The sequence below is a fragment of the Typopeltis vanoorti genome, chromosome 24 (assembly GCF_054136105.1).
Source record: "Typopeltis vanoorti isolate ZY-2024b chromosome 24, IOZ_Tvanoo_1.0, whole genome shotgun sequence".
NCBI classification, from domain to species: Eukaryota; Metazoa; Arthropoda; class Arachnida; order Uropygi; family Thelyphonidae; genus Typopeltis; species Typopeltis vanoorti.
Genome location: NC_143572.1, coordinates 47,202,544 through 47,227,685, shown reverse-complemented (window position 1 = coordinate 47,227,685; position 25,142 = coordinate 47,202,544). Strand labels below are relative to the sequence as shown.

The window sequence follows — 25,142 nt, the reverse complement described above, 5'->3', positions numbered from 1 at the left end:
TGTGTTTACCTGTGTTGTATATGGGTTTTCTGTAGATTGTGAAAGTCAGAGATCCATTTAGGTGTCTTGGAAAAGCAGATTGTTGTCACTTACTATTTCTGTTGTGAGTGTACCAGATACCTTGTAACTGCAACCATTCATACTATGGCCAAACAGGTAGGACAGCCAACATCCGTTTCCACCACTACAGCCACTCAGGCTGTAGCCGTAGTGCGTTCGCAGTTTGACTGCATGGCCAAGACAACTTAAACACTTTCCTATCCCATTTGAACATCCAAGAATCCAATTTACAACAGAAATAGAAAGTAATAAATTACTGCAACTGGATTAGTGCACTATTGTGCACTAATCCAGTTGCCTTTGTTTCAGTTAAGAAGTGATGTGGAGATTAGTGACCAAGATGATAGCATGTCTTTGTAATGCTTCTTGTTTGGGAGTTGCAAGGTTTGGCTGATAGGTAGAGAGGACATGATAGAAACATGAATTACTAATTGATGCGAAAGAAATTTTACAATGTATGACAAATAAGGAGGGAACAAGGAGTCACTAGAGATGTATAAAAATGTGGTTAGTAAGGATGTGAAGACTGGATTTTTTGCTGAAAGAATGGTGAATGAGTGGAATGTGTTGCCAGAAGCTTTTGTTAGTGCCTTATCCATGAATCATGAAAACTATCATGAATGATGGTTAGCGTGGGCCTCTCGCAGTGTCTTCAGACTCCATGGAGATGCCAGTATAATAATAAGAATATCAATTTTTTGATCATGTCCAATTTTCATACCTCTTATGGCATCTGCTAATTTAAATGTCTTGGGGATTATGTTAATGGTGAATTGGTTAATAGTGGGATCATAGATGAAATAAGAGTTATTTACTAAATACTTTGTGTGGTTGAGTAATGAAAGTATCAAGATATTTAATATTTTATTGATCTTTCAGTGTATTATGTTATGCTTAACTGCAAAATAACATTTTCACTACAAGAAAATAATCTAAAAAAAAACGCTACTGTAGACTCTATTTTTTTTTATTTTTTTAAATTTTTTTTTTAATTCTCCTCATCTAGGAAACGTTATTTTCCACCAAAAATAAAATTAATAACTGAAGGAGAATATATTCGACAAGGAAATGTGGAAACCAGAAAGGCTCTTGAAGAGCTAAGAAAATATTGTCACAGCCCAGATTGCAATGCTTGGAAAACTATGTGCAGGCTAAAAGATCCTCGGAGGTAATTATGTTTTCATTTATTATTTATAAAAGTTAGAAAAGTCAAAAAAAAAAAAAAAATAAAGAATTCAAAATTCATAATAAGCTATTTTTATTTTCTTTTAAACTCAGGAGAGTTGTTTGTAATTAGTTATTTATTTAAAATAGTACAATACATTTAATGAAACCAAGTCTCTTAATGTTTCTGGCCCATTAACTTGCATTAGTGTTTAATCCATGATAAATGTGTTTTGATGTAACATTTTTCTTTCTTCTCTTCTTCTCTTTCTAAGACGGTTGAGTCTTCTCTTGAGCAGGATCTTCCAGTCTTCTCTTCCTTGCTGTTCGAAAAAGTTCCTTATATGTTCTGCATCCCGAGGTGTTCTTTATTAATTTCAGCCAGGTAATTCTTGGTCTTCCGGATCTTCTTTTTTCAGTTGGAAAAGTATTGATTAGGAAATCTGTCTGCGTCCATGCGTACAGTGTGTCCAAACCATCTCAGTTGTTGTTTTCTAATTTTTTCTATTATTGTCTTTTTATACAATAGTTCTTGTCTGACTGTGATGTTTGTTTTCTTTTCTATCCAACTTGTTCTATTTATTTTTCTTAAACATTTCATTTCAAATGCCAGCGGTTTTTTCCCCTCTTTTTTTAACTGTCCATGTTTCTGCTCCGTAGATGACTTGGTATAATTATTGCTTCATATAATTTGATTTTGGCTTGCTTAGATATCTTGTTTGTTTTCCATATTTTCTGTAATTTTTCCCATGGTGGTCCATCCTATCGCTATTCTGTGTTTGATTGTTTTGAGTTCATCTATTGTTTCTGTTAGTTTTGATCCAAGGTATATGAAGTTGTCTCCTTGTTCTATTTGTTCTCCTTTTAGGGTGGCGATGGTAGTTCCGTTCCTCCCTATTTTCATCACTTTTGTATATTTATTGTCATGTCATATGTTTTACAGGTTTCATTTAGCTTGTTGATCAACTTTTGTAGTTCATTTGGGGTTCTTGCAAGAAGGACGAGATCATCTGCATATTTGATATTATTTATGTTTAAACCATTGACATTGATTCCAGGCTCATTGTCTATTGCCTTCTTTACAACATTTTTAAGGCTTTTAAATTAGAATTGTTATAAAACGGTCCTGTTAGTATGAGACAAAAGTGAATAAATCCTGAATAATTGTTTCATTATGCATATTTTCATGTACAAAGACAGTTGCTAAAAATTATAGTCATTTACAAATGACTAATTCTGTGCAAATTTTGTGAAGTATGCAATTAGTTCTGTGCATTTTGAAGTATCATCTGTTAACACCTTTTTATTCCCTTATAGAGAGTTGGCAAGGCCGTTTTACTCCTACTGGTGGAGACTGAACAGCAGTCAGTCTCCACCAGTAGCCAATCAGAGATAGTTGGGCCAAGATTGTCACTAATTTTAAGCAGCATCCAGTAGATAGACGGCAGACAAGTGCCACTATCTTATGTTCCCTAACACAATATATTTATTTTCTGAAGTAGTGTGAATTCCAAGATCAAATTTCTTGAAATTTTACTGGACAAAAATTCCGTTTCTGGGAGGAAAAATGTAGTTATCCAGGCCCAAGATCGAATATTAAATTACTTAACTGGATTTTCTTGTTGACTTTATATGTTTGCGATATTTTATGCTTCGCAGTAAACTAATACCAAGAAATAGAAGGTGCTGCAATGGGGGTCCTTGTAGGTTGTTTTATAAAATTCTCTGAACATCTCCCAAGCAATATTTTTGCCAAACCCTACAGTATAGTGCAGATGTATTGATTCCTTCATGATTTGAAAAGATTTTAATTCCAACTACAAAATTTTGTCCCTAAGATAAGTGTAGTTTGTTCTAGAATACAGTTCACATTAGAATAGAAAGAAACAATTAATTAGTTTTTATTATTATTATTTATTTTATTTAAGATTTATTGATTCTTTGTTGATCAGAAGTAAGTCTTCAGTGTATTTTGGAACTTCCAGAATGCTACAGTTATGCAGTCTCACATCATCTGTGTCAGAAAAATTGGGCCACCAGATGATGAGGAAATTGACTGTTAATGATTTTTCCGTTAGGTAAAATATAGGTATATTTCCATACTATAAGCTAGATGCCAACTGAGTATAAGAGTATAGATGCAGTAGAAGATAGCTAGTTTCACAGTAAACTGGGAGATGACATCATGATTATAAAGCTTTTTAATATCTAGTCTTTTGATTGGGTAACATTAGATTCTGTTAGTCTTTTTCTGGAAAAAGACTGGAATTGGAGAAGAATGACACGGGAATCAGTTTGCTAGTTTTTAGATATTGTTACGGGTAGAAGTTGTCCAATAACCTTTGCGAGATACCAGAAAGCATTACTGCCATTTATACAAGAGTCAAGTTTTCTGCATTTGGCCCTTTCTAAATTTGTTTGATTTGAATGGTAATTTTTCAGTTTGTTGAATGATGCAAATGTATGCATGAAGTTGGTGCTCTTATCTCAAGCCAGTCTTGACGATTTTTTTCTTTTCTTCAGCAAATTTGGCATATTTGTTAGTAAACCAGAGCTGGATGGGAATTTTGATCAGGATTATAAACAACTGCCTTAAAATGTCTGACCATAATCATTAATTTTGCAGAAGAGAAATGTTTGACATTGCTTGAGTAAGTAAGACATGATAATGATTCTATCATGCTAGTGTGCAAAGGATGATATGTAGAAGTAGTGTTAATACTGATTCATTAAACTGACCAGTTGAGACCATGCTTTCTTTGGTAAATAGCAACAGCAGTATGGGTTGCATCAGTCATATTGTACTGCAATATTTTGACTGTTACAGTAATCAAACATGTTAACAAAGCAGTACTTGTGGATTAAGGTTGAGATCCAGAACCTGATTGTCATGGACTTGTTCCTAGGGATTGGAGTGAGAGTGTTAAAGTAATAGATCATACTTAAGTTCTCATTATTTGAAAAATCTCCCTGAAAGAATTAAGCACTGTTGGTGCTTCTTGTTACTTATTTGACCTAGGGAGGGTTTTTCCTTGGCAGGTTATTCTACAGAATATGTCTGTAACCTAAACTGCATTGCAAATGACTATTTTTAATTATGTTTATTAGGAATATCCTGACAGGTTGCTGTTGGGATACTCCTAAACCAATGCAACTAAGAAACATTGAAAAGCCTGTTCTCAGCATATGTAGATGAAAAATCTTAGATTTCTTCACTAACAAGTGAGAATCTCCTGAGGACAGATGTTTGCAGCACTTGCAGAATACCTCTTGGATATATAGAAACATTGCTCTGTTGATGTAATTTCCTAGTTCTCACTTATGTTAGAAAACTTTCCCCAGAAGGCACTGTCATGACCAGTTGAGATCATGTGTATTATATCAGGTAATCAAGAACGTGTGGATGGCTTTTACAATAAAATTAATTTCAAAACATTTAAAATTCCCTTTCCAATTTTACAAATATTTTAATTATTAAAACATTTGCAAAATGGAGGTGAGGGAATTTATTTATAAAAATAAGCATCTTCATAACCAGTAACCTTTTGTTTGCAGTTAGCTGGCAGTTTTAATAAACTGCTTCTGTAAAGTTTCTGATTTATAGCAGTGAAAGCTCCTTCATCCCTTAACCATTGCTTATCAGTCGTGAGATTGATAATGAGATGGTGAGATGATGTGGCATATGATGGCTGAATCAAATTTCCCATTCAAGGCTGTGGAGCTTGTCCCAGTTCACTAATGCTGTATGAGGCTTCATATTATCCTGAAGGAACACAGTACTTTTGCAGTTCGTCTCCACTAGTTGTTTTGGGAACAGCATATCCTGACCCCACTAGTTCTGCCATGGATTTGTGATATGAGTTCATGTGGATTTTACCCTCTTGCAAAATGACCTCCTGTAGTCATTTGGACAAAGAGTAGAACTCATAATGAACAGTACCAGCTGTTTTCTGTACAGATACACAGCAGAATCTCAGAGTATATCACCAGTTAACCAGCTTAGTTGACTGAGTGGATAGCATGTCTGCTTTACAGGCTGTGGGATTAAAAATCCCATAGCCTGCATTCACTCCCTGTATCTTCTCTGAATGATGTACATATCTTGCTTGGTTGCATGTAACGTCTGTACTCAGTTTACACCTATAAAGGACATGCCTAAATAGCTAAATGTAGTGGGCTTTTTTTGTTACATTTCACTATTTTACTAAGTGTACTTCATGTTGCTTGGTATATATGTCAGCAGACTCAGTATCACTTGCACTTTTTGATGTTATCAGATAAATAACGTCTTCATTGGCTTCTGTATAATTTTTGTCGAAACATTAACTTTTTTAAAAACTGCACAGACTATTTTGGTCACTTGATATGTTTCACTTTTGTGATAGGCTCATTAGCCTATCATGGCTAATTACCTTGGCTTCTTGGCAAATAATAATAATTAATAAGGCGAATAATCCTCTTTTCTTGGTGTATCATGATTGTAAATTGTGTAATTCTGGCAGGTTATTGCCTGTTTTTGCACAAGGAAAAACCTGCCACCTCCATATGAAACCAGTTAACTGACCTTCAAATGCGCTTATAAATAAAGGTTCTTCATGTCCTAGATGGGATTCGAATCCAGGTGTTTCTAACCAGAGGACATTGTTGAAATGAATGTTATATCTAATTTTTGTTAAGTATTATGTTCACTATATACATATTCTTCTTTGTATATCAAGATTTTTCTGGCATCTGGTTAATGTTATCAAATTTCATTTTGCAGATTTGCCCGATTTGTACAAGGAGAATCACACTTAACAGATGAAGAAATTTTAGACTATGATTCAGAGCCCCGAAATCCTAATTCATATGATTATATGATTAATGATTCTGATGACAGTGAAAATGAATTTCGGTGGTGACAGTGTTCAATTTGAAGTATTCAATCAACAATAGCCATAAAATTTAGTGATTCATTTAATTGTACAGATGTAATGTTGGAAAAAATACTTTTAAAAAAAAAAAAAAAAGGGACAGAAGCAAGTGTTTCCAGAGTTTTAAGCTGTGATCATTTTAGTAACGCATGTTCATAGCACATGCATTGTATTTGTCATACATAAAATTTTGTATATATCTGTTTAATAAAGCATTTTTCCGAAAACTGGTAAGATAATCAAAAAAGTTCATAGCTGAATTTTTTCCTTCCCATATCCTCCGTCACCCAGCTAACCATAGGTGGAACATCAACTGTCTTATGCTTCATATCCATATTATTTCAATAGAATCTCAATGGTATTATGATATGAGATCTAGCATAAAAGTAATCGGATTTTTTATTGTAACAATTAGCCACATGTCAAACCAACGATGACATAGTATGCTAGTTATTCCCTCCCTTTCTATTAGTATCAGTTTTTTGTTGGTAAGGTAAACATCCGTCAAGTCGTTCTGTTTTTAGCAAGTGTATATCTGGTATGTTCATCAGAAAAATCGAGAAGCAAAATCTTCTTTTCATATGTATGCTACTTCTTGAACCATGTGTAGAATTCATATTCTTTTTTAAAAAACCAAATGCATGTATATGTTGTGTGTGTGTGTGTGTGTGTGTGTGTGTGTGTGTGTGTGTGTGTGTGTGTGTGTGTGTTACATTAAAATAACTTTAGCAAAATGGTGTAAGTGAAGAGTGATAAATTTGCATACTTGCAAAAAAACAAGAATCAGAATTAAAGTGAATCTATGTAGAATAAATCTATCCTCTTTCATTTCCTAATTTAAAATTCAGGTCAAAAATAATGTGGAAATTTTATGTGGCTAGCAAGTAGAAGAATTACGACAGAGTGATAACGATGTCCCTTGGAAATAACTAAACATTGAAAATTGTAATGCAGAAATTTATATTGTATGTGATTTCAGATGAAGATTGTGTGTGTGTGGAACTATAGAATGGGTGATTTTGATTAGTCTAGGAGGCAGCTTGAAGTAATATCATGATATAAGAATTGCAATTGAGGGATTTAAGCAGTTCATGACAGATAGTTGGAAGGTGTCTGAAGGAAAAAATATCACACTACATATTGAGATCTGGAGGGTATATAAGGATAAGGAAAATAATGAATGACAATTCCCAAGCAAATAAGGCGTGGGCAAGAAGGATGCCCAGCATGGTAAAGAAGGCAAAATCAAATTACAAGAGAAAATTAGCCAAGTATGCCAAAGGAAATCTCAGTTATTTAACATATGCAATTTACAGATGCTAATGGTGGCATTGGGAAGTAGATGGTGTGTGTGTGTTGATGGCAGTGGTGTTACTATGTGTGGTTAGCAGATTAAGTAGGGGAGATGGTGAGCTCCCACAACGAGTCCTCGGACTCTTTGAAGATATCGTGTAATAATAATCTTAATGAGTGCTGAATGTAGGGGTGACAGAAGCAAATAAAATAGTTGAGTTACTGAGTGATCAAGGGTTTTGTAAGGATTTATATATCAAATTATGTCAGATTCCTTTTCAAAGACAAAATAGTGTCACTTATGCAGCATATATGCAAAATACTTGGTCACATGTGTTCTAGGCAACTACTGTATTTAAGTATGCTGCTGGTCAGTAATCATCAATAGTTATGATCATAATGGAACGAACAAGGAATCTTTCAGAGTTAGATAAAAGGCTCATTGTGGGTACCCATGTGGCTTCAGCCATGAATTTGAAAAAAGCAGATCTGACTGTGTTTCCCAACAGGTGAGATATCTCAATGTTTAATCAGTGGCAAAATAACCCACATTGCTTGTCTAATAGGCATAACTGTGGTCCTAAGACAGTCTGTCAGGAATGAGATTGCTGCCATCTGAGAAGACTTGTACAGACAAACAGAACTTCCTGTGTACAGCATTTGACCGAAGCATTTAATGAAAGCTGTTCCCAACCTATATCTCACCGAACTATGCACAGGGAATTGAAGAGGATAAGTATTAGCAGTCAGATCTCATACAACTGTAGTGTTTGAATAGCTTCTCTCTTGGCACCTTGACATATGCCTTTTTCAGATCTACAAAACTTACATACAGATTTTTGTTATATTCTCATGATTTCTCAACTATATGTTGTAAAGTGAAAATCTGATCCTGACATCCTCTATTTGGCTTGAATCTAGCTTGTTCTTCACCAGGCTTCCCTTCCACAATCCTTCTCAACCATTTCTCAAGTATGCTTGCATAAATCTTACCAGGAACACTCAGTAGGGAAATACCTCTATAATTCTCATATTCAGTTTTTTCATATTCCTTTTTATATATGGGTGCTATGAGAGCTCTACTCCAATCATCTGGAATTCGTTCCCCTGTCCATGCCTTCTGAACTGTGCAGTGTAGCCACTGTAAGACTTTTATACTTGAGCATTTTTGGTCGAATATCATGTACTCCAGCTGCCTTTCCACATTTCAGGCATTGCATTGATTGCATGCCTGTTGAATTTTTTTTACCACAGCTTATGTGCGGAAGAGGGTATGCTAACTAGTCGGTTGTTAATGACATATTTCTGATTAGTTTATTTTTGAACATTTCACAAGAGAAGTAATTAATTATGTATTTCACTTTGGGAACAACTATCTATCTATTTATATATATATATATATGGTGTGTGTGTGTGTGTGTGTGTGTATTTTTTTTTTTTTTTCAATAAAGAAAACTAAATATAAAATTAAAATTTCTTAGTGTTATAAAATACTAGTATTGGGGGAAAAGGTAAAGGTATAGGGATAATGTTTTGCACTCACAGAATGCAGTTTAGCTTTGCTGCTTAACATAATGATAATAGGATTTACGTAATTTTATTATCGTTTTCTTTACTATAATTACTCAAAAGTGAACCTATGATCTTAAACTAGCTCTGTAAATGATAGTAGTGTACAACATGTCTTTAGTATGCAGGAAAAGTGGAGTCATTTTCAAAATACACGTGCATTCAATAACTGAAACACATCGCCTTCTGAATTAGTTCAGATAAAATATGTCGCACCTGGATGAATGTCTAAATGCACAGAACAGAAAAATATTCTTAAATATTATACCCTATCTCCTTAACTATTGTTAAACATTGTATTTTTCCTAGTAACTATTCTAACTATTAATAGAATAGTTGATAGGAATATGTAAATAGTTCAAACTATAAATATTAGTTGGATATAACTATTCTCACTAAATAAATATTCTTAAATAAGGTGCTCTTTCTACCTAACCATCCTATCCCAGTTCTGTAATAATTAATATTCCATCTACAGAGCTTGTAGTAAGAAAGAATATTAATCACTTTATATGAAATAAAAATTTTCAGAAAGCTAAATATATAATTGAAATATTATTATTATTTGACATCTCCAGGGAGGATTCATGAAGGGAGGGCACCTGCTCAGTCTCCACCATTCAATCACCAGCTGACTGCAACTACACCAACACCATCTACTGCCTACCACCAGTGGGATTCGAGCCCACAGCCTTTTGGTTGGAGAATGGATATGCTATCCACTCAGCCAACCAGGCCAGCTATTTCTTAAATATTTTAAAAATATTTCCTATATAGGAACTTTTTTTTTCACAAAACGTTATGCGATGAATAACTTTATACTGAATAAAAATTTAAAAAGCTAAATATAATCGAAATATTAAATAATATATAAATATTTCTTATGTGGGAAATATTTCTTCTTTTTTTTTTTCACATATATCTGCGATGAACTGTCCAGACACATTGTCTCTGCATTCTCTAAGAGCACAAGCTGACTTATTTTCTAGGAACTTTTGATATGCTTTCTTCTTTAACTTCCTGTGTCCACCATGGCGTTCTGATTTTTCTAGCCTTGCAGACAACCTCACCACATTCCTCTCTGGCTGAATCAATGTTTTTAGGATTTGCCACTGAACCTCCAAGGTTTGTTCCTGTTCTCAAACTCTTTCATTTTTTCTTGAATAATGTTTGTGTATTTTAGTCTACAGTTCATAGCTCTCAAATATAGTTCATATTTGAGAGCTGCTCAACTTTTATTAGCCTTATAACTTTCTTAAATGTTCTTTTCAATATGAAATTCAGTTTTATCCTGCTCAAGACTAAATGGTGATCACTTTCAATTTTAAATCCTCTGTACACTCTAGTGTCCTGTACCAGTCAGAAAACATCACTATCAACAATAACATAGTCAGTGAGACTTCTTATTCCTTTCCTCTTCTCTCCATGTAAATTTGTGCACATTTTTATGTTGGAACATTTTATTAATAACCAGTCTGAGCAGAAATCCAACAGGTATTTGCCATTATTATTAGCTTTGTCTTTTCTCCAAATTTTTCCAACATATTTTTGTATGTGTGACAATCATTCCTACTCTGCTATTTAAATCCCCAACAAGACCAACTTTTCCTTTTTCATTGTCAGTAGCCTCAGAAAATTTGTGCACTTCTACCTTGGTAGAACCTTCTGTGGGACTATAGGCACAAATAAGTCTCGTCTAGTTCCTCATTCTGATATTTGCCTACATCACTCTACTTGAAATTGCCTGCCATTCAAGAAGTTTAGCCTCATATTTAGTGTTGAATACTATGGCTACTCCTTTTCTTTGATTGTCATTGCCTTAGTATAACATTTTGTATTTATTGCTCGAAAGATCTCACTAGTTTTTGTCCTTTTTGTTTCAGTCACCCCTATTATGTTGATCTCATACTTATCCAATTCCTCAGCTAGCTCCATCTCTTTTCCATTCATTCTTATATTCATAGTACTGATCTTGAACTCTTAGGTTGCGTTGGGGTGTGTTTCAGGATTTGTTTCAGTTGCTGACTTTTCGCTATTCGACCTGGTTCCCTGGCGAAAACAACGGGGGGGGGGGGTTGTTTAACCGGGCAATGCCCCAGCCAGCATGAAATTCTCTCATGTTATACCATCATTCTATATTTTGGTTTAAACCAATAAGAATATAATTTGGTTGGCTAAATCTCAAATTGCCAGCCCATCCTCATTCATTCAGTATCCAGGTAGATAACAGGGTGCACCACAAGAAGCTGAGGATTGGACATTAGGTCAGAAGTCCTGGTCAGTTCTCCACATTCCTTAAAAGGCCATGGAAGTCTCCTTTAATTTCTGACATTGGAAATGCTGTAATGCCTTCTGATCAGAAATTTACAAGATTATTCAAATTCATAACGTTGTAAAAATTTCAATTAAAAAAAGAAAGCTAGTTGATTAGTGTTATTTCTTTGTCACTATTTCTAATCATTTGCTAGTTTATTAATCAGGAATGATATTGTGGTGATTACATTCATTTAATACTTATAGATCCACTGATTGAATACATTCATAAAATCTGCAATTTGTTTTGTTTCCAAATATTTTGTGAACATTGCAGATTTTTTATGACATTACTAAAATCAATGGACCCACAAGCATTAAATGGATATTATCACCACCAAATTATTTCCAATTTTTAACAAACCAGTCTCATAAATCAATAAAGCCATAGTTATGTTTTCAACATGAGTCTCTCACTGGGTCAAATTCCAAAAGAGTGAAAAGAGGGTAAAATTGTTCAATTCATAAGGGAGATGATAGGGATAGGGCTTTGAATTATAGACCAGTCTGTGTGTCTGGAGTGGTGGTTAAGGTATTAGAAAAGTTATGACTAAGATTCAGAATTGGGTTGACAGCAGAAAAATACTCTTTGGCAACCAGCATGGATTTACTAAAGGAAGATCGTGCTTTAGCTATCTGCTTACTTTTTTATAATACAGTGACAAATGTGTTGCATAAGGGTTTTGCATATACAGTGGTATATTTAGATTTTGCAAAGGCATTTGATAAATTGCCACATGACAGCTAGTAATTAAATTGAAACGAATGGGGCTGAAAAGTAGATTAGTTCGCTGGATTGGAGATTGGCTGTCTGATGGGTATCAGTGAGTTGTCTGTGGAGGAGGGATATTACAGAAGAGGAAATTTACTAATGGTGTACCCCAAGAGTTTTTTGGGTCCATTGCTGTTTAATTTGTATGTAAATGATATTTAGATAGGTTTGAATGGTGATATGCAGTTGTTTGCAGATGATGCAAAGTTGGGGAGAGCTATCAGGAGTAGAGCGGATGCTGTACCTTTGCAAGAGGACTTGAATACACTGGCTGGATGGGTAAATGAGTGGGGAAATCAATTCAATGCTGCAAAGTGTAAGGTTTTGAAATTTGGGAAGCAAATGGGATGTAGACAGTGGTGAGCTATAAGGGGCTCGCACGAGCCCTTTGTTAATTTTTTCTGAAATTTGCGAGTCCCTTGTTCTTCTTGTTTAATAATCTTGTAGAACTAGAAAATGCCACTGTGGAATGTATACATGCTACTATAATTGCTACTTTAAATTCACATGGATTTTCCGATAACTATATAAAAAATCATTTCTTTGCATTTTGTTCTGATGGAGCTATGTTAGCAGTGTAATGTTAGGAAACAAACCAGGTGTTGCAATCGAACTTCTACAAAAATTTCCCAACGTTGTGATTTGGCATTGCGCTCATTGTTTACACTTAGCATTAGACGATTCCATAAAAAACATTAGAGAAATAAATCATTTTGAAATATTTATGGATAAATTATATACTGGGGGTACTTAAGGGTCAAAGCTGCATAACTGAGAGGAGACCTCCACATAGCTTTTAAAGAAATGCGGAGAACCGACTAGCATTTCTGACCTAATGTCCAATCCTCACCTTCTCGTGGTGCACCCTGTTGGGTATCTACTTGGATACTGAACGAGCGAGGATGGGCTGGCAATTTGGGATTTAGCCGACCAAATTGTATTCTTATTGGTTAAACCAAAATAAAAAATGATGGTACAACATGACAAAATTTCATGCCGGCTGGGGCGTCGCCAGGATAAACAAGGCCCCCCCCCATTTGCTTTCACTAGGGAACCAGGGCGAACTGCGAAAAGTCAGCTACTGGGACAAATATGAAAACACACCCCAACTCAACATCACCAGAGTTAAAGATCGGTACTATCAATGTAAGAAGCCTGAATGGCAAAGAAATGGAGCTAGCTGAGGAATTAGATAAGTACCAGATCGACATAATAGGGGTGACTGAAACAAAAAAGACCAAAACTGGTGAGATCTTTCTGAGCAATAAATACAAAATGTTATATTCAGGCAATGACAATCAAGGAAAAGAAGGAGTAGCTATAGTATTCAACACAAAATATGAGGTTAATCTTCTTGAATGGCAGTCAGTCTCAAGTAGAGTAATGTGGGCAAATATGAGAATGGGGAACTGGACAATGAGACTTATTTGTGCCTATGGTCCCACAGAAGGTTCTACTAAGGTAGAAGTAATTAGAAGAAACACACGTATAAACCACAGTGAAAATTATTTAATTGTAAATATTTCATCCTAAGTATCTTAGGACATCATCAGTACAGTATTTAAACAAAAATTAGGAATAACATACAGTTAGGGCGCATGATTACAATAGAATCTCATGATAACGTGCTAAAGTAGTACAAAAAAAAAAAAAAAAACGTTAATTATTTAACACAGTTTTGTATGATAATTTCCCATACTTTAGGAATAGTAAGAACGTCGTTGCGGTTTAGGTGTGGTCTGTGTAGTAGGGCTTCAGAACTTTCTTTGTATAAACGTTCATATTTAAATAAAGATCTATGTAAAAGTTTAGCCTTTTCCCAATGGATCCTATGGTTTGGATTTTCAATTCCGTGTTGAGAGAGGCCAGATTTCTGCTGTTTAAGAAGACGAATGTGGTCTTGATGTTCCGAGATGCGTTTCTGAACAGACCCACCTGTATGTCCAAAGTAAGATAATTTGCATGAGCATGGAATCTCATAAACACCAGGTAACATCAAGGGTGAGAATTTGTCCTTAGGAGAAGGTAATAAGTTGTAAATTTGGTTGATAGGTTTGTAAGTAGTGGCAAAATTGTATTTCTTCATAATTTTAGAAAGACGTTCTGAGATGCCTTTAACGTAAGGTATGGGAATCCTATGCACTTCTTCCTGTCTGGTTTGATGTATGCAGAAGTGACTGATGATTTTTTGAGTTGTTTTGGGATTATATCCATTTAGGATGGCTGTATTTTTAATAACTTCTAATTCCTTGTTTAAAGATTCTTCAGAGGAGCAGAATTTGTGTGCTCTGGAAACTAGTCATTTAATAATGCCAGATTTCTGAGATGGATGATGAGCAGAAGAATTGTGAATGTAGCGACCTGAGAATGTAGGCTTGCGAAAGACGGAAGTGGCGATGGAACCGTCTTCTTTTCTTTTGATGTGTAAATCCAAAAAAGAGATACCCTGTGGAGATTCTTTTTCTAACGTAAAGTTGATGCGATGATGAAGAAGGTTAATTTTATCTAGAAACAGTTGTAATTCAGGTTCGGGATGACTCCATACTGCAAATACGTCATCGACATATCTTAGCCTTTTTTGGATTTACACATCAAAAGAAAAGAAGACGGTTCCATCGCCACTTCCGTCTTTCGCAAGCCTACATTCTCAGGTCGCTACATTCACAATTCTTCTGCTCATCATCCATCTCAGAAATCTGGCATTATTAAATGACTAGTTTCCAGAGCACACAAATTCTGCTCCTCTGAAGAATCTTTAAACCAGGAATTAGAAGTTATCAAAAATACAGCCATCCTAAATGGTTATAATCCTAAAACAACTCAAAAAATCATCAGTCACTTCTGCATACATCAAACCAGACAGGAAGAAGTGCATAGGATTCCCATACCTTATGTTAAAGGCATCTCAGAACGTCTTTCTAAAATTATGAAGAAATACAATTTTGCCACTACTTACAAACCTATCAACCAAATTTACAACTTATTACCTTCTCCTAAGGACAAATTCTCACCCTTGATGTTACCTGGTGTTTATGAGATTCCATGCTCATGCAAATTATCTTACTTTGGACAGACAGGTAGGTCTGTTCAGAAACGCATCTCGGAACATCAAGACCACATTCGTCTTCTTAAACCGCAGAAATCTGGCCTCTCTCAACACGGAATTGAAAATCCAAACCATAGGATCCATTGGGAAAAGGCTAAACTTTTACATAGATCTTTAGTTAAACATGAACGTTTATACAAAGAAAGTTCTGAAGCCCTACTACACAGACCACACCTAAACCGCAACGACGTTCTTACTATTCCTAAAGTATGGGAAATTATCATACAAAACTGTGTTAAATAATTAACGTGTTTTTTTTTTTTTTTTTTTTTGTACTACTTTAGCACGTTATGCATGTTTTCGTGAGATTCTATTGTAATCATGCGCCCTAACTGTATGTTATTCCTAATTTTTGTTTAAATACTGTACTGATGATGTCCTAAGATACTTAGGATGAAATATTTACAATTAAATAATTTTCACTGTGGTTTATACGTGTGTTTCTTCTAATTATAAACGCACCACAGGTTTCGTTATTTAAAAAAAAATAATAAATAAGGTAGAAGTGGAGGAATTTTTTGATGAATTTTTAGAAAAAGCAACTGACACAATGAAAAATTAAAAGTTGGTCCTTGTTGTGGATCTAAATAGCAGAGTAGGAAATGATTGTGAGACATACAAAAATATTTTGGGAAAATTTGGAGAAAAGAGCAAAGCTAATAATAATGGCAAATATCTGTTGGATTTCTGCTCAGGACATGGACTAGTTATTACTAACACCATGTTCCAACATAAAAATGTGCACAAATTCACATGGAGAGAAGAGGCTAGGAATAAGAAGAGTCTCATTGACTATGTTATTGTTGATAGTGATGTTTTCTCCCTGCTGCAGGACACCAGAGTGTACAAAGGATTTGAAATTGGAAGTGATCACTATTTAGTCTTGAGTAGGATAAAATTGAATTTCATATTGAAAAGAATAACATGTAAGAAAGTTTTAAAGCGAATAAAAGTTGAGCAGTTCTCAGATGTGAACTGTAGACTAAAATACAGAAAGATTATTGAAGAAAAAATTAAAGAGTTTGAGAACAGGAACCAAACCTTGGAGATTCAGTGGCAAGCCTTCAAGAAAACACTGATTGATTCAGCCAGAGAGGCATGTGGTGAAGTTGTCTGCAAGGATAGAAAAATCAGAACTTCCTGGTGGACAGAGGAAGTTAAAGAGGCAGTGAAGGAAAAGAAGAAAGCATATCAGAAGTTCCTGTAAAATAAGTCAGCTTGTGCGCTTAGAGAATACAGAGACAAATGCAAGAATGCTAAACACTGTGTAAAACTAGCTAAACAAAAGTCATGGGAGGACTTTGGCAAGAATATAGAAAATATCAAGAAGGTGGCAAAATATTCTGGAGGTTGTTGAAGAAACTTAGGAATGGAGGAAAGAGTGCTATAAAAGGAGTTAGAGATGATAAAGGTGACATGAAAACTGGAATAAAAGATATCCTTGAAGTATGGAGTAATTACTTTGAAAAACTGCTAAATGAAACAAGCAGTGATGACAGCACAGTGGTAAAAAACACTGACCAGGCATGCAGGCAGGAATACATATCCATACTTGAAGTAGAAAAAGCCATCAAAGGCTTGAAATGTGGAAAGGCAGCAGGAGTAGATGATATTCGACCAGAAATGCTGAAGTATGGTGGTATAAAAGTCTTACAGTGGATGTACTGCATAGTTCAGAAAGCCTGGACAGAGAGACGAATTCCCGATTATTGGAGTAGAGCTCTCATAGTACCCATATATAAAAAGGGAAATAAAACTGAATGTGAGAATTACAGAGGTGTTTCCCTACTGAGTGTTCCTGGCAAAATCTATGCAAGTATACTTGAGAAACGGTTGAGAAGAATTGTGGAAGAAAAGCTTGGTGAAGAACAAGCTGGATTTAGGCCAAACAGAGGCTGTCAGGATCAGATCTTCACTTTACGACAAATAGTCGAGAAAGCATGGGAATATAACAAAGATCTGTATTTAAGCTTTGTCGATTTGGAAAAATCATATGATAAGGTGCCAAGAGAGAAGCTATTCAATACGCTGCAGTTATATGGTGTCAATCGGGCATTATATCAAGCAATACTTAGTCTTTATTTGAGTTGTAAGTCAGCAGTTAGAATTGAAGGAAGTACAGGAAGATGGTTTAATGTTAAATCTGGTGTGAGACAAGGATGTACATTATCCCCTCTGTTATTCATTATCTATATGGATCACATTATGAAGGAAAGTGGTATTAAACATGATATCAAAATTGGAGATGTTAATGTCAGCTCTTTGCTTTATGCGGATGATGTTATACTTCTAAATAAATCCGCTACAAGTCTGCAAGATTCTCTGACTAAATTGAATAGCTGTTGTAATAGATATGGTATGAAGGTCAGCAATAAAAAGACAAAGACAATGAAAATAGGCAGAATCATTGAAAATGTCAACTGTATTGTGAATGGAGAACCTGTGGAACAAGTCAAACATTTCAGCTACTTAGGAACGATTTTTAGTGAAGATGGTAAATTAAATATAGAAATAGACAACAGAATCAGCAAAGCTGGTATGGTGGGAAGTCAATTGAATAAATTCATATGGAATAAGAGAGAAATTAGTCGGAACACTAAATTAGCTGTATACAAGACAGTGTTCAAACCAGTTTTAACTTATGGATCTGAGAGCTGGGTCAGAAGTAAAACACTTGACTAAAGACTAGAGACCGTAGATATGAGAGTCCTGAGAAAGATTATAGGCGTGAACAGATGGCATCAATGGCAATATCATATTAAAAATGAAGATATTAGGAAAGAACTTGACATTGTCTGCATCCAGGAATGCGTTAGCAGAGCTAATCTCAGGTGGTATGGTCAACTAAACAGAATGGGCGAGGAAAGATTAGCAAAACAAGTGTTCTCTGCCAGGTTGGCAGCAAAACGACCCAGAGGAAGACCAAGATATAGCTGGATTGATAAGGTACAAAGTGCCTTGAACGATAGAAATATAAGATCTGATAATGTTGGAGTCTTGACAAGTAACAGACTGATTTGGAGGAAAATTGTAGATAGGAAGTTAGTAATGATATAATTTTTTCATGTAGTACTATCATATCCTGTACACCCCTTGTGGGTACATGGCAGGAATTTGATGATGATGATTATATGCTTTTTATCATCAATCACCAAAAAATCAACGAGAATTAAATACGATTGCAAAAGTTTGGACCACGATGGGCAGCTTGCAGTTTACAAACAGTTCTTGCTTTGCGGAGAAATTACCCATCTTTATGCAAGCATTTTGCATCAAACGATAAATATAAGGGTTTTTTAAACCGACTTCTCAATTTGGAATTTTTTAAAAGATCAATCATTAATGATTGATATCCTACAGATATTATCATATCTGTCAGAAGCTCTACAAAGTTGCAATATAAATATAAGGGCTAAGTTAGGCTTTTTTTTTTTTTTTTTTTTTCTCTCTCTCTCTCTCTCTCTCTCTCTCCACAATGCGAGCCCTTTGTTAAAATTTTCATAGCTCACCACTGGATGTAGAGTACACAATCGGTGGAAATATCTTGGAAAGTGGTAGAGGAGAGATTTGGGAGTGATTGTAGACAAGGACCTAAAATTTTGGGGACATGTTACTAAAATTGTGAAGACAACACAGCAGATAATAGGAATGATTCAGAGGGCACTAACTTGTAGAAGTAAGGATGTTATTGTTTTTTTGTACAAGGCTTTGATCAGGCCACATATGGATTACTGTGCACAGATTTGGTCACCTGGTTTTCAAAAAGATGAAGATGTATTGGAAAAAGTTCAGAGACAATTGACTAAGGTGGTTTCTGGTCTCTGGAATGTTGAGTATGAAGACAGATTGATAAGATGCAATTTGCAGAAATTGGTGGATAGAAGGAGGAGAGCAGATATGATCGAGACATATAAGCTGTTAAGAGGTTATTACCAGATTAAAGTCGGGGAAGTTTTGCACAGAATAGGTGAAGACAGGAAGAGAACAAGAGGTCATCTCTGGAGCTGTATAAGGAGGGAGTGAGGAGCAGGTTTTTTGCATGGATAGTGGTGAGTGATTAGAATGCATTGCCTGAGAATGTGGCGAGTGCAGAGACTGTAAATATATTTAAGGCATGGTACGATAAACTGTGTGTATAATAATGGACCGTCTTTATGAGTCTTTGACTCCATGGAGATTTGTTATAATGTTCAGCTCACAGCCGATTAAAAGCCAATTAGCTCTCATTGGTGTTACATGATATCAGTTCTATGCATTATATTAATGAAATGTTTTTTATGTATATTTTGATTTAGCAGCTAATATTAGTGCCAAAAATATAAAAATAACAATATATGCAATTCAGCATTTTTGCCTCCAGTTGGAAAGGCATGTTTTGAATCTTAGGTCTCACATAGGAACATTTATAATAGCTTTTTGGAGATGAGTTAGCTGGTCTCAGCAAGTTGTAGGGATTCTCTCTAATGTAAACTTACATTTTCCATCCTAGAAAATAGCAAACTAGTTGGAAAATGCAGTTAACAGGCATAATATGTGGCCTTATAGCTTTAGTTACTTTTGCCTTTATTCAAAAAATAAATAAATTCCAAGTAATCAAAATCTTTCTTAAAAAAAGTTAGTTTTAATTTGGTCTGACTAGCTATTACTGCAGAATTTCTGTCATTCCCTTAGAGCTATTATTTAGACCACTTAGAGAGTGCCTCTATAGCATTAGGAAATAGTTGTGCTTTCCATAACAATAGACTACTCAAAGAAAGGCTTGTAGGTTCAATTCTAATAATCAACAAGAACTTTTTCTTGGCCTTTTTTAAGTCATTTCCTGAATCAGTCAATTTTTGTCATGAGTGATTTTCTTCCAGAAACTCAGTTTTTTAACCCTGTGGCATAGACAATAATACAAGTGTTATGATGACATTACCCTTCTTTAGTTAAAGAACCAAAAAAAGTAGGCAGTAGTAATGTAAGTCATGCAAATTATTGTATCTTTGAATTTGGACAACAGGATGCTTATGAAATCTTGTGAAAATGATTGCATCCATAGTGCTAAGCTGCCTGAAGAAAAAATATGCCAAGTTCACATCACCGACTAGAACTTGACTATATGACTCTGACAATAACATGACTTAAGAATTAGAGCCCATGAGATAGTGTCAGTTGTACTTCCCCCCCCCCAGCAAAGCTTTGAGTTATTGATAGTGTGGTCTTGCTATCATTAAATACTTGAAGAATGGGGAGTGTCTATCCACCATTCTTCCGAAGTGCCAAGGATACTCTGTCTACACTCTTTGAAGAACAAAAGTTGAGTTGTTTTTGTTTTTTTAATCACACTCTTGAAGGTAATCAAACGAATTCTGGAGTGAAATATCATCAGCAGAACAACCATTACTATTACTAGCATTTAAATTCATTGAGAGAGGTCAGGGGCACTCTGATCGTAGCAGAAAAATCTTAACCTGGCTGATTGACTGAATGGATATTGGGTTTGAGTCCTGCTTGGGCATAGGTGTTTGTAAAAGCCTGCTCTGGTTTTCTTGATGAGTAAGGGAGAAGTTTACCCTGTTAAAAAAAAAAAAAAAAAAAAAAAAGACTAGGGTCTACAGCAGTATTGATTTATTCTTTGCTGATCTTTGCATTGCTGGACATCATCAATGGCAGTGTTGAGTGAGGTGGTGTAATGCCCATCTCCATTGCACTCTGGAGGAATGGAAATGTGTTCTCTAGAGTGTGAATCATACTTTAATCTTGTAGTCTGATGGACAAGTCTGAGTTTGGCAGATGCCTGGAGAATGCCACCTCTCCAAGTATGTTTTGCCAACTCTAAAGTGTAGTGGAGGAAGCATGATGATCTGGAGTTTTTTTCCTTTGTTTGGGAAGGATTCCCCTTAGTTCCAGTGAAGGGGAATCTTAACACTGCAGCTTATGATGACATTCTAGACAGTTTTGTGCTTTCAACTTTATGGTAAAAGTTTGGTGACGGCGGTTTTCTTTATGCACACAATAATGCCCCCACCCATGAAGTAAGTCTGTACAGAAACGATTTGATGTGATGGGTGCAGAGAACTTGATTGGCATGCACAGAGAACTGATCTCAGTCCAACTGAACACCTACAGTTGAATTGGAATGCCAATTGCAAGCCAGGCTGAATCTCACATCAGTGATCAATCTCACTAATTCTCTTCTGGAAGAATTGGAGGGAATTACTGCAGTGACACACCAAAATCTAGTAGAAAGCCTTCCCAGAAGATTGAAGACTGTTATAACAGCAAAGGGTGAACCAACTTCATTACAATTCCTTTCATATTATTGTGAGAGTTAGAATGAGCAAGGGTCCGTATATTTTTTGATCAGGTCAGATCAGATATTATATTATATGTATCTGCAGGTTGCTATTGGCCCACAGCTTCTGCCAAAATAATTGATGTGTTTTTGTTTAGGGATTTTAGTATAAAGCGATATGTTCATTCCTAAAAAAGCATATTTTTAAATAAAAGCAGAAAACTTGGATTATTTGTTAACAGCAATTATATATATATATATACACTAACATACTAGTGTTGCAATATGTATTGTTGCCAAACATAAAAAAGTTTGCTTTTTATACTCGTTGCCATTTTTTTCGCTATTTACACGGAAAGTTTTTGCACCAATGATGAAGATATGAGATTTGGGAGAGGGGGGGGGGTAATTTTGAAAAATAGGAATGCTTTTCTTTCTTTGGGTATAGATGAGTAGTTTTTTCCTGCTTTTTTTTTATGGAATATTATTATTATTGGAGCCTCAGTATAGGCGAAGCCCTTTGGTTGAAAAGACTTGAGTGAACCGGTCTCATACGGAGGTGCAAAGCTTTTTCTCCCGGTAACTTCGGGCTTTTTATCCCTCAAAATAGGCAAACTGGTCCCGTGAACACGCGCAGCTAGTCATAACATATACTATGGCAAGGAAGCTAACGGGTAACCACCTTGCTCATAATTATCTCCTTAGTATGGAAACATATAGCTACTCCCACTGCCTCTGTCTGAGGGAATAGGATAGGTTATTATTATGTGACACCTACTTTACAACTCTCTGTCTCCACCACTCAATCCACAAACTACAGCTAACTGCTAGTCTTTTCACAGACAGTCAAACATCCATGCCCACAGGGATTCGAACCCGCAACCTTTTGGCTGGAGAGCAAATCCACTAACTACTCAGCCATCCAAGCCAGCATTAGTTGCTAGTAGGTTGAAGGTTTGTGGGTTACAAAGTTTAGCTGATAGGTGGAAAAGAGGGGAACATGATAGAAACTTTTAAGATATTAAAGGGATTTTATAAAATTAATGCAAGTGAAATTTCTGGCAAGTGGATTGCCAGAATTGGTTGTGTTCCCTGATGGTAAATGGATTCAAGGAGAGGTATGATAGGATTTATTTATGATGGTTGATTTGGGTTTTCCAAGATGAGTCTCCAGACTCCATGGAAGTGCTGTAAATTATTATTATACACAGCACCGGTGAAGAGAGGTGGCTGAAGTGCCACCATCTCATGGTCCTTAATCCTAACACTATGTTTTACTGTCTGAAAAATGTGGGTTCTACAGTCGATTTTCTTGAGTTTCTGGAAGAAAAAACCCGCTTGCCCATGGCAGATATTAATTAATTTGGGAATCTCGAAAAAAAAGGCTCAGTAAAAGTTTCTCTTGTTGGCGATTAGAATGGAATTCAGAACTCTTCCTTCGGGTAGCCTAAAGAATGCAAATACCACTTCCTCTGAGCTACACAGACTGGAGGATAGTGTATTATGTCTGTTAATTCTGTATGCTCTTCATGGCCAGTTTCTATTGAGCTTATAACAGTCAAGGCAAACTAATTGGAATATTATTATGAATCAAGTTTTGCTTTACACAGGAATTATATTCTTATTAAGGTTCAGCTTTTTGTATTTACACCAATTTACAAGAAAACTCTCAGCGACTGATAACTGAATAACCTGTGCACATAAGAGCTTTATGGGCTCTTGCACTCTTCTACTTAAAAATAAATTTAAATTAAAAAAAGTTTAATAGTTTAAAATTGAAAGCTCAGAACTGACAAATTACCTAATGTTCAAAAATGAGAATTTTTTAAATAAGTATTTTATAAGAACCTTTTTAATTAAGAACCAGAACAAGTAATACATCTGTGCAGGCCATTATAATTAACGAAATATTAAATAAAAATAAATTCTTTTAAATATAATGTGTATAAAAATAAAAATCAGCAACTGAAGTGCAATTTTTTATCATTGTGTTACTAAAAAAAAAAATTATTCATCTACTTCAGATTTTTTTCTATGGTAGGAAGAAAAGGTGAAATTGCTTTTATGTCATATTATTTCTAAATATGATGCTTAATTTGCTAAACAATAAGCCACAGGTCGAAAAGTCTATCTCTGGTTTTATCACGCAAAACAAATTGGTGTTATTATATTCATTAAACTCGGATTTAATGTAATTTAATTTACGATTACAAGAGATTAAATGACATTCCAGTTTTCATATGTGTGAGTTACATAAAAAAAAAAAAACTGCTCCTCACCCCCCTTGCTCTCACTCTCCTTATACAGCTTCCAGGGATGACATCTTGTTCTCGTCCTATCATCACCCATTCTATGCAAAACTTCCCCGATATCAATCTGGTAATAACTCTTAACAGTTTAAATGTCTCAATCATATTCCCTCTCCTCCTATCTGCCAATTTCTGCAAATTGTAAACCACCTTACCTTTTCCGATATATCTTATCATTTTTGAAAACCAGGTGACCAAATCTGCCCACAGTAATCCATATGTGGCCTAATCAAAGCCTTAATCATGAACTCTTGATTCATTCATTTCACACCTGCTCTATTTACCCTATTAATTTATTCTAGAGTGGTGGCCCAAGCAGCATTGATATCCTTTCCATCCAATTCCTCTTTCCAATTTATTATCACAAGCTGTTTCCTGAGCTTTTCATAATTACCTGCTTTAAAATCCCACATATATCCCTTTCTAACAGATGTTCTCAAATGACTGGTCACCCTGCAAGTGATCACCTCTTGTTCGCTCTCACCAACTGGTGAAATAGTTGTCATCCCCATTTATAACTCATCTAATGAGATGATCAAATCCAATACTCTTGATCCTTGTGTACCTCCCTTACGTACTGCCTAAGGTAATTTTTATTTTCCCCAGATGCAGTCTATTGATTCCAATCTGTATTACCATAATTAAAGTCGCCCATACCGACCACTCCTCTCTTGCTAGCTAGGCTAATTTGCTTATACATTTTCTTCTCATTACCCTTCATATTACCAGATCTATCGCAACACCTAAGTAAATATTTCATCCTGTTCATTTCCATATATTTCTATTATATTATATAGAATGTAACTATTTCTATACAAAAATGGAATTGCTATTTTTGAATTAATTATACTTGTAACAATTATTTATTTCACCCATCATAAAGTCAATAAAGCTTGTCTTTATTATAATCTGCAGCACTTACAGCTGTTATAGACTACGACTTGTACAGATTGGCTTTCGAAACCATCATTTTTGGATACAGTAGTTAGTTTAAGCTTAAATGTATATTCTTGCAGCTTGTTAACTGGATGTCCTGAACGATTTTTTTTCTGGGGGGGGGGGGTGAAAACCCGAAAAATATTCTGCCACTACTGAACGTGAGACCGGTTAACTCACCTTATGAATTTTAGTTGAGTTAACGCGAAAAAACTTCCCAGATTCTTCTTCCACCTTACATTGGAAAAAAGAATCAGCTGCTTGAAAAAAGGTGTATTGATCGCCAGAGAATTTCCGATTACGTATCTCCAGCGATTTCTATTCGTGAGTGAGATTCACATACAGAAACAGTGGTTACCATCTGCTTTAGTCCTCAGACCATCTTTAACTCGTCATACAATAAACTTCTCGAGATACATATACACTGCTT

At 35.3% G+C, this 25,142-nt stretch overlaps 1 protein-coding gene across 1 annotated transcript in view; it reads left to right on the top strand.

Annotated features, from left to right (window-relative positions):
• The window catches only part of Nemp (Nuclear envelope integral membrane protein), a 171,365-nt gene extending 165,007 nt beyond the window's left edge, over window positions 1-6,358 (top strand). Inside the window, exons 8-9 of the mRNA XM_090413828.1 lie at window positions 1,067-1,228; window positions 5,987-6,358. Coding sequence (XP_090269954.1) covers window positions 1,067-1,228; window positions 5,987-6,125 — 301 coding nt within the window. The 3' untranslated portion in view covers window positions 6,126-6,358. The remainder of the gene's footprint in view (window positions 1-1,066; window positions 1,229-5,986) is intronic.
• Window positions 6,359-25,142: the final 18,784 nt, after the last annotated feature.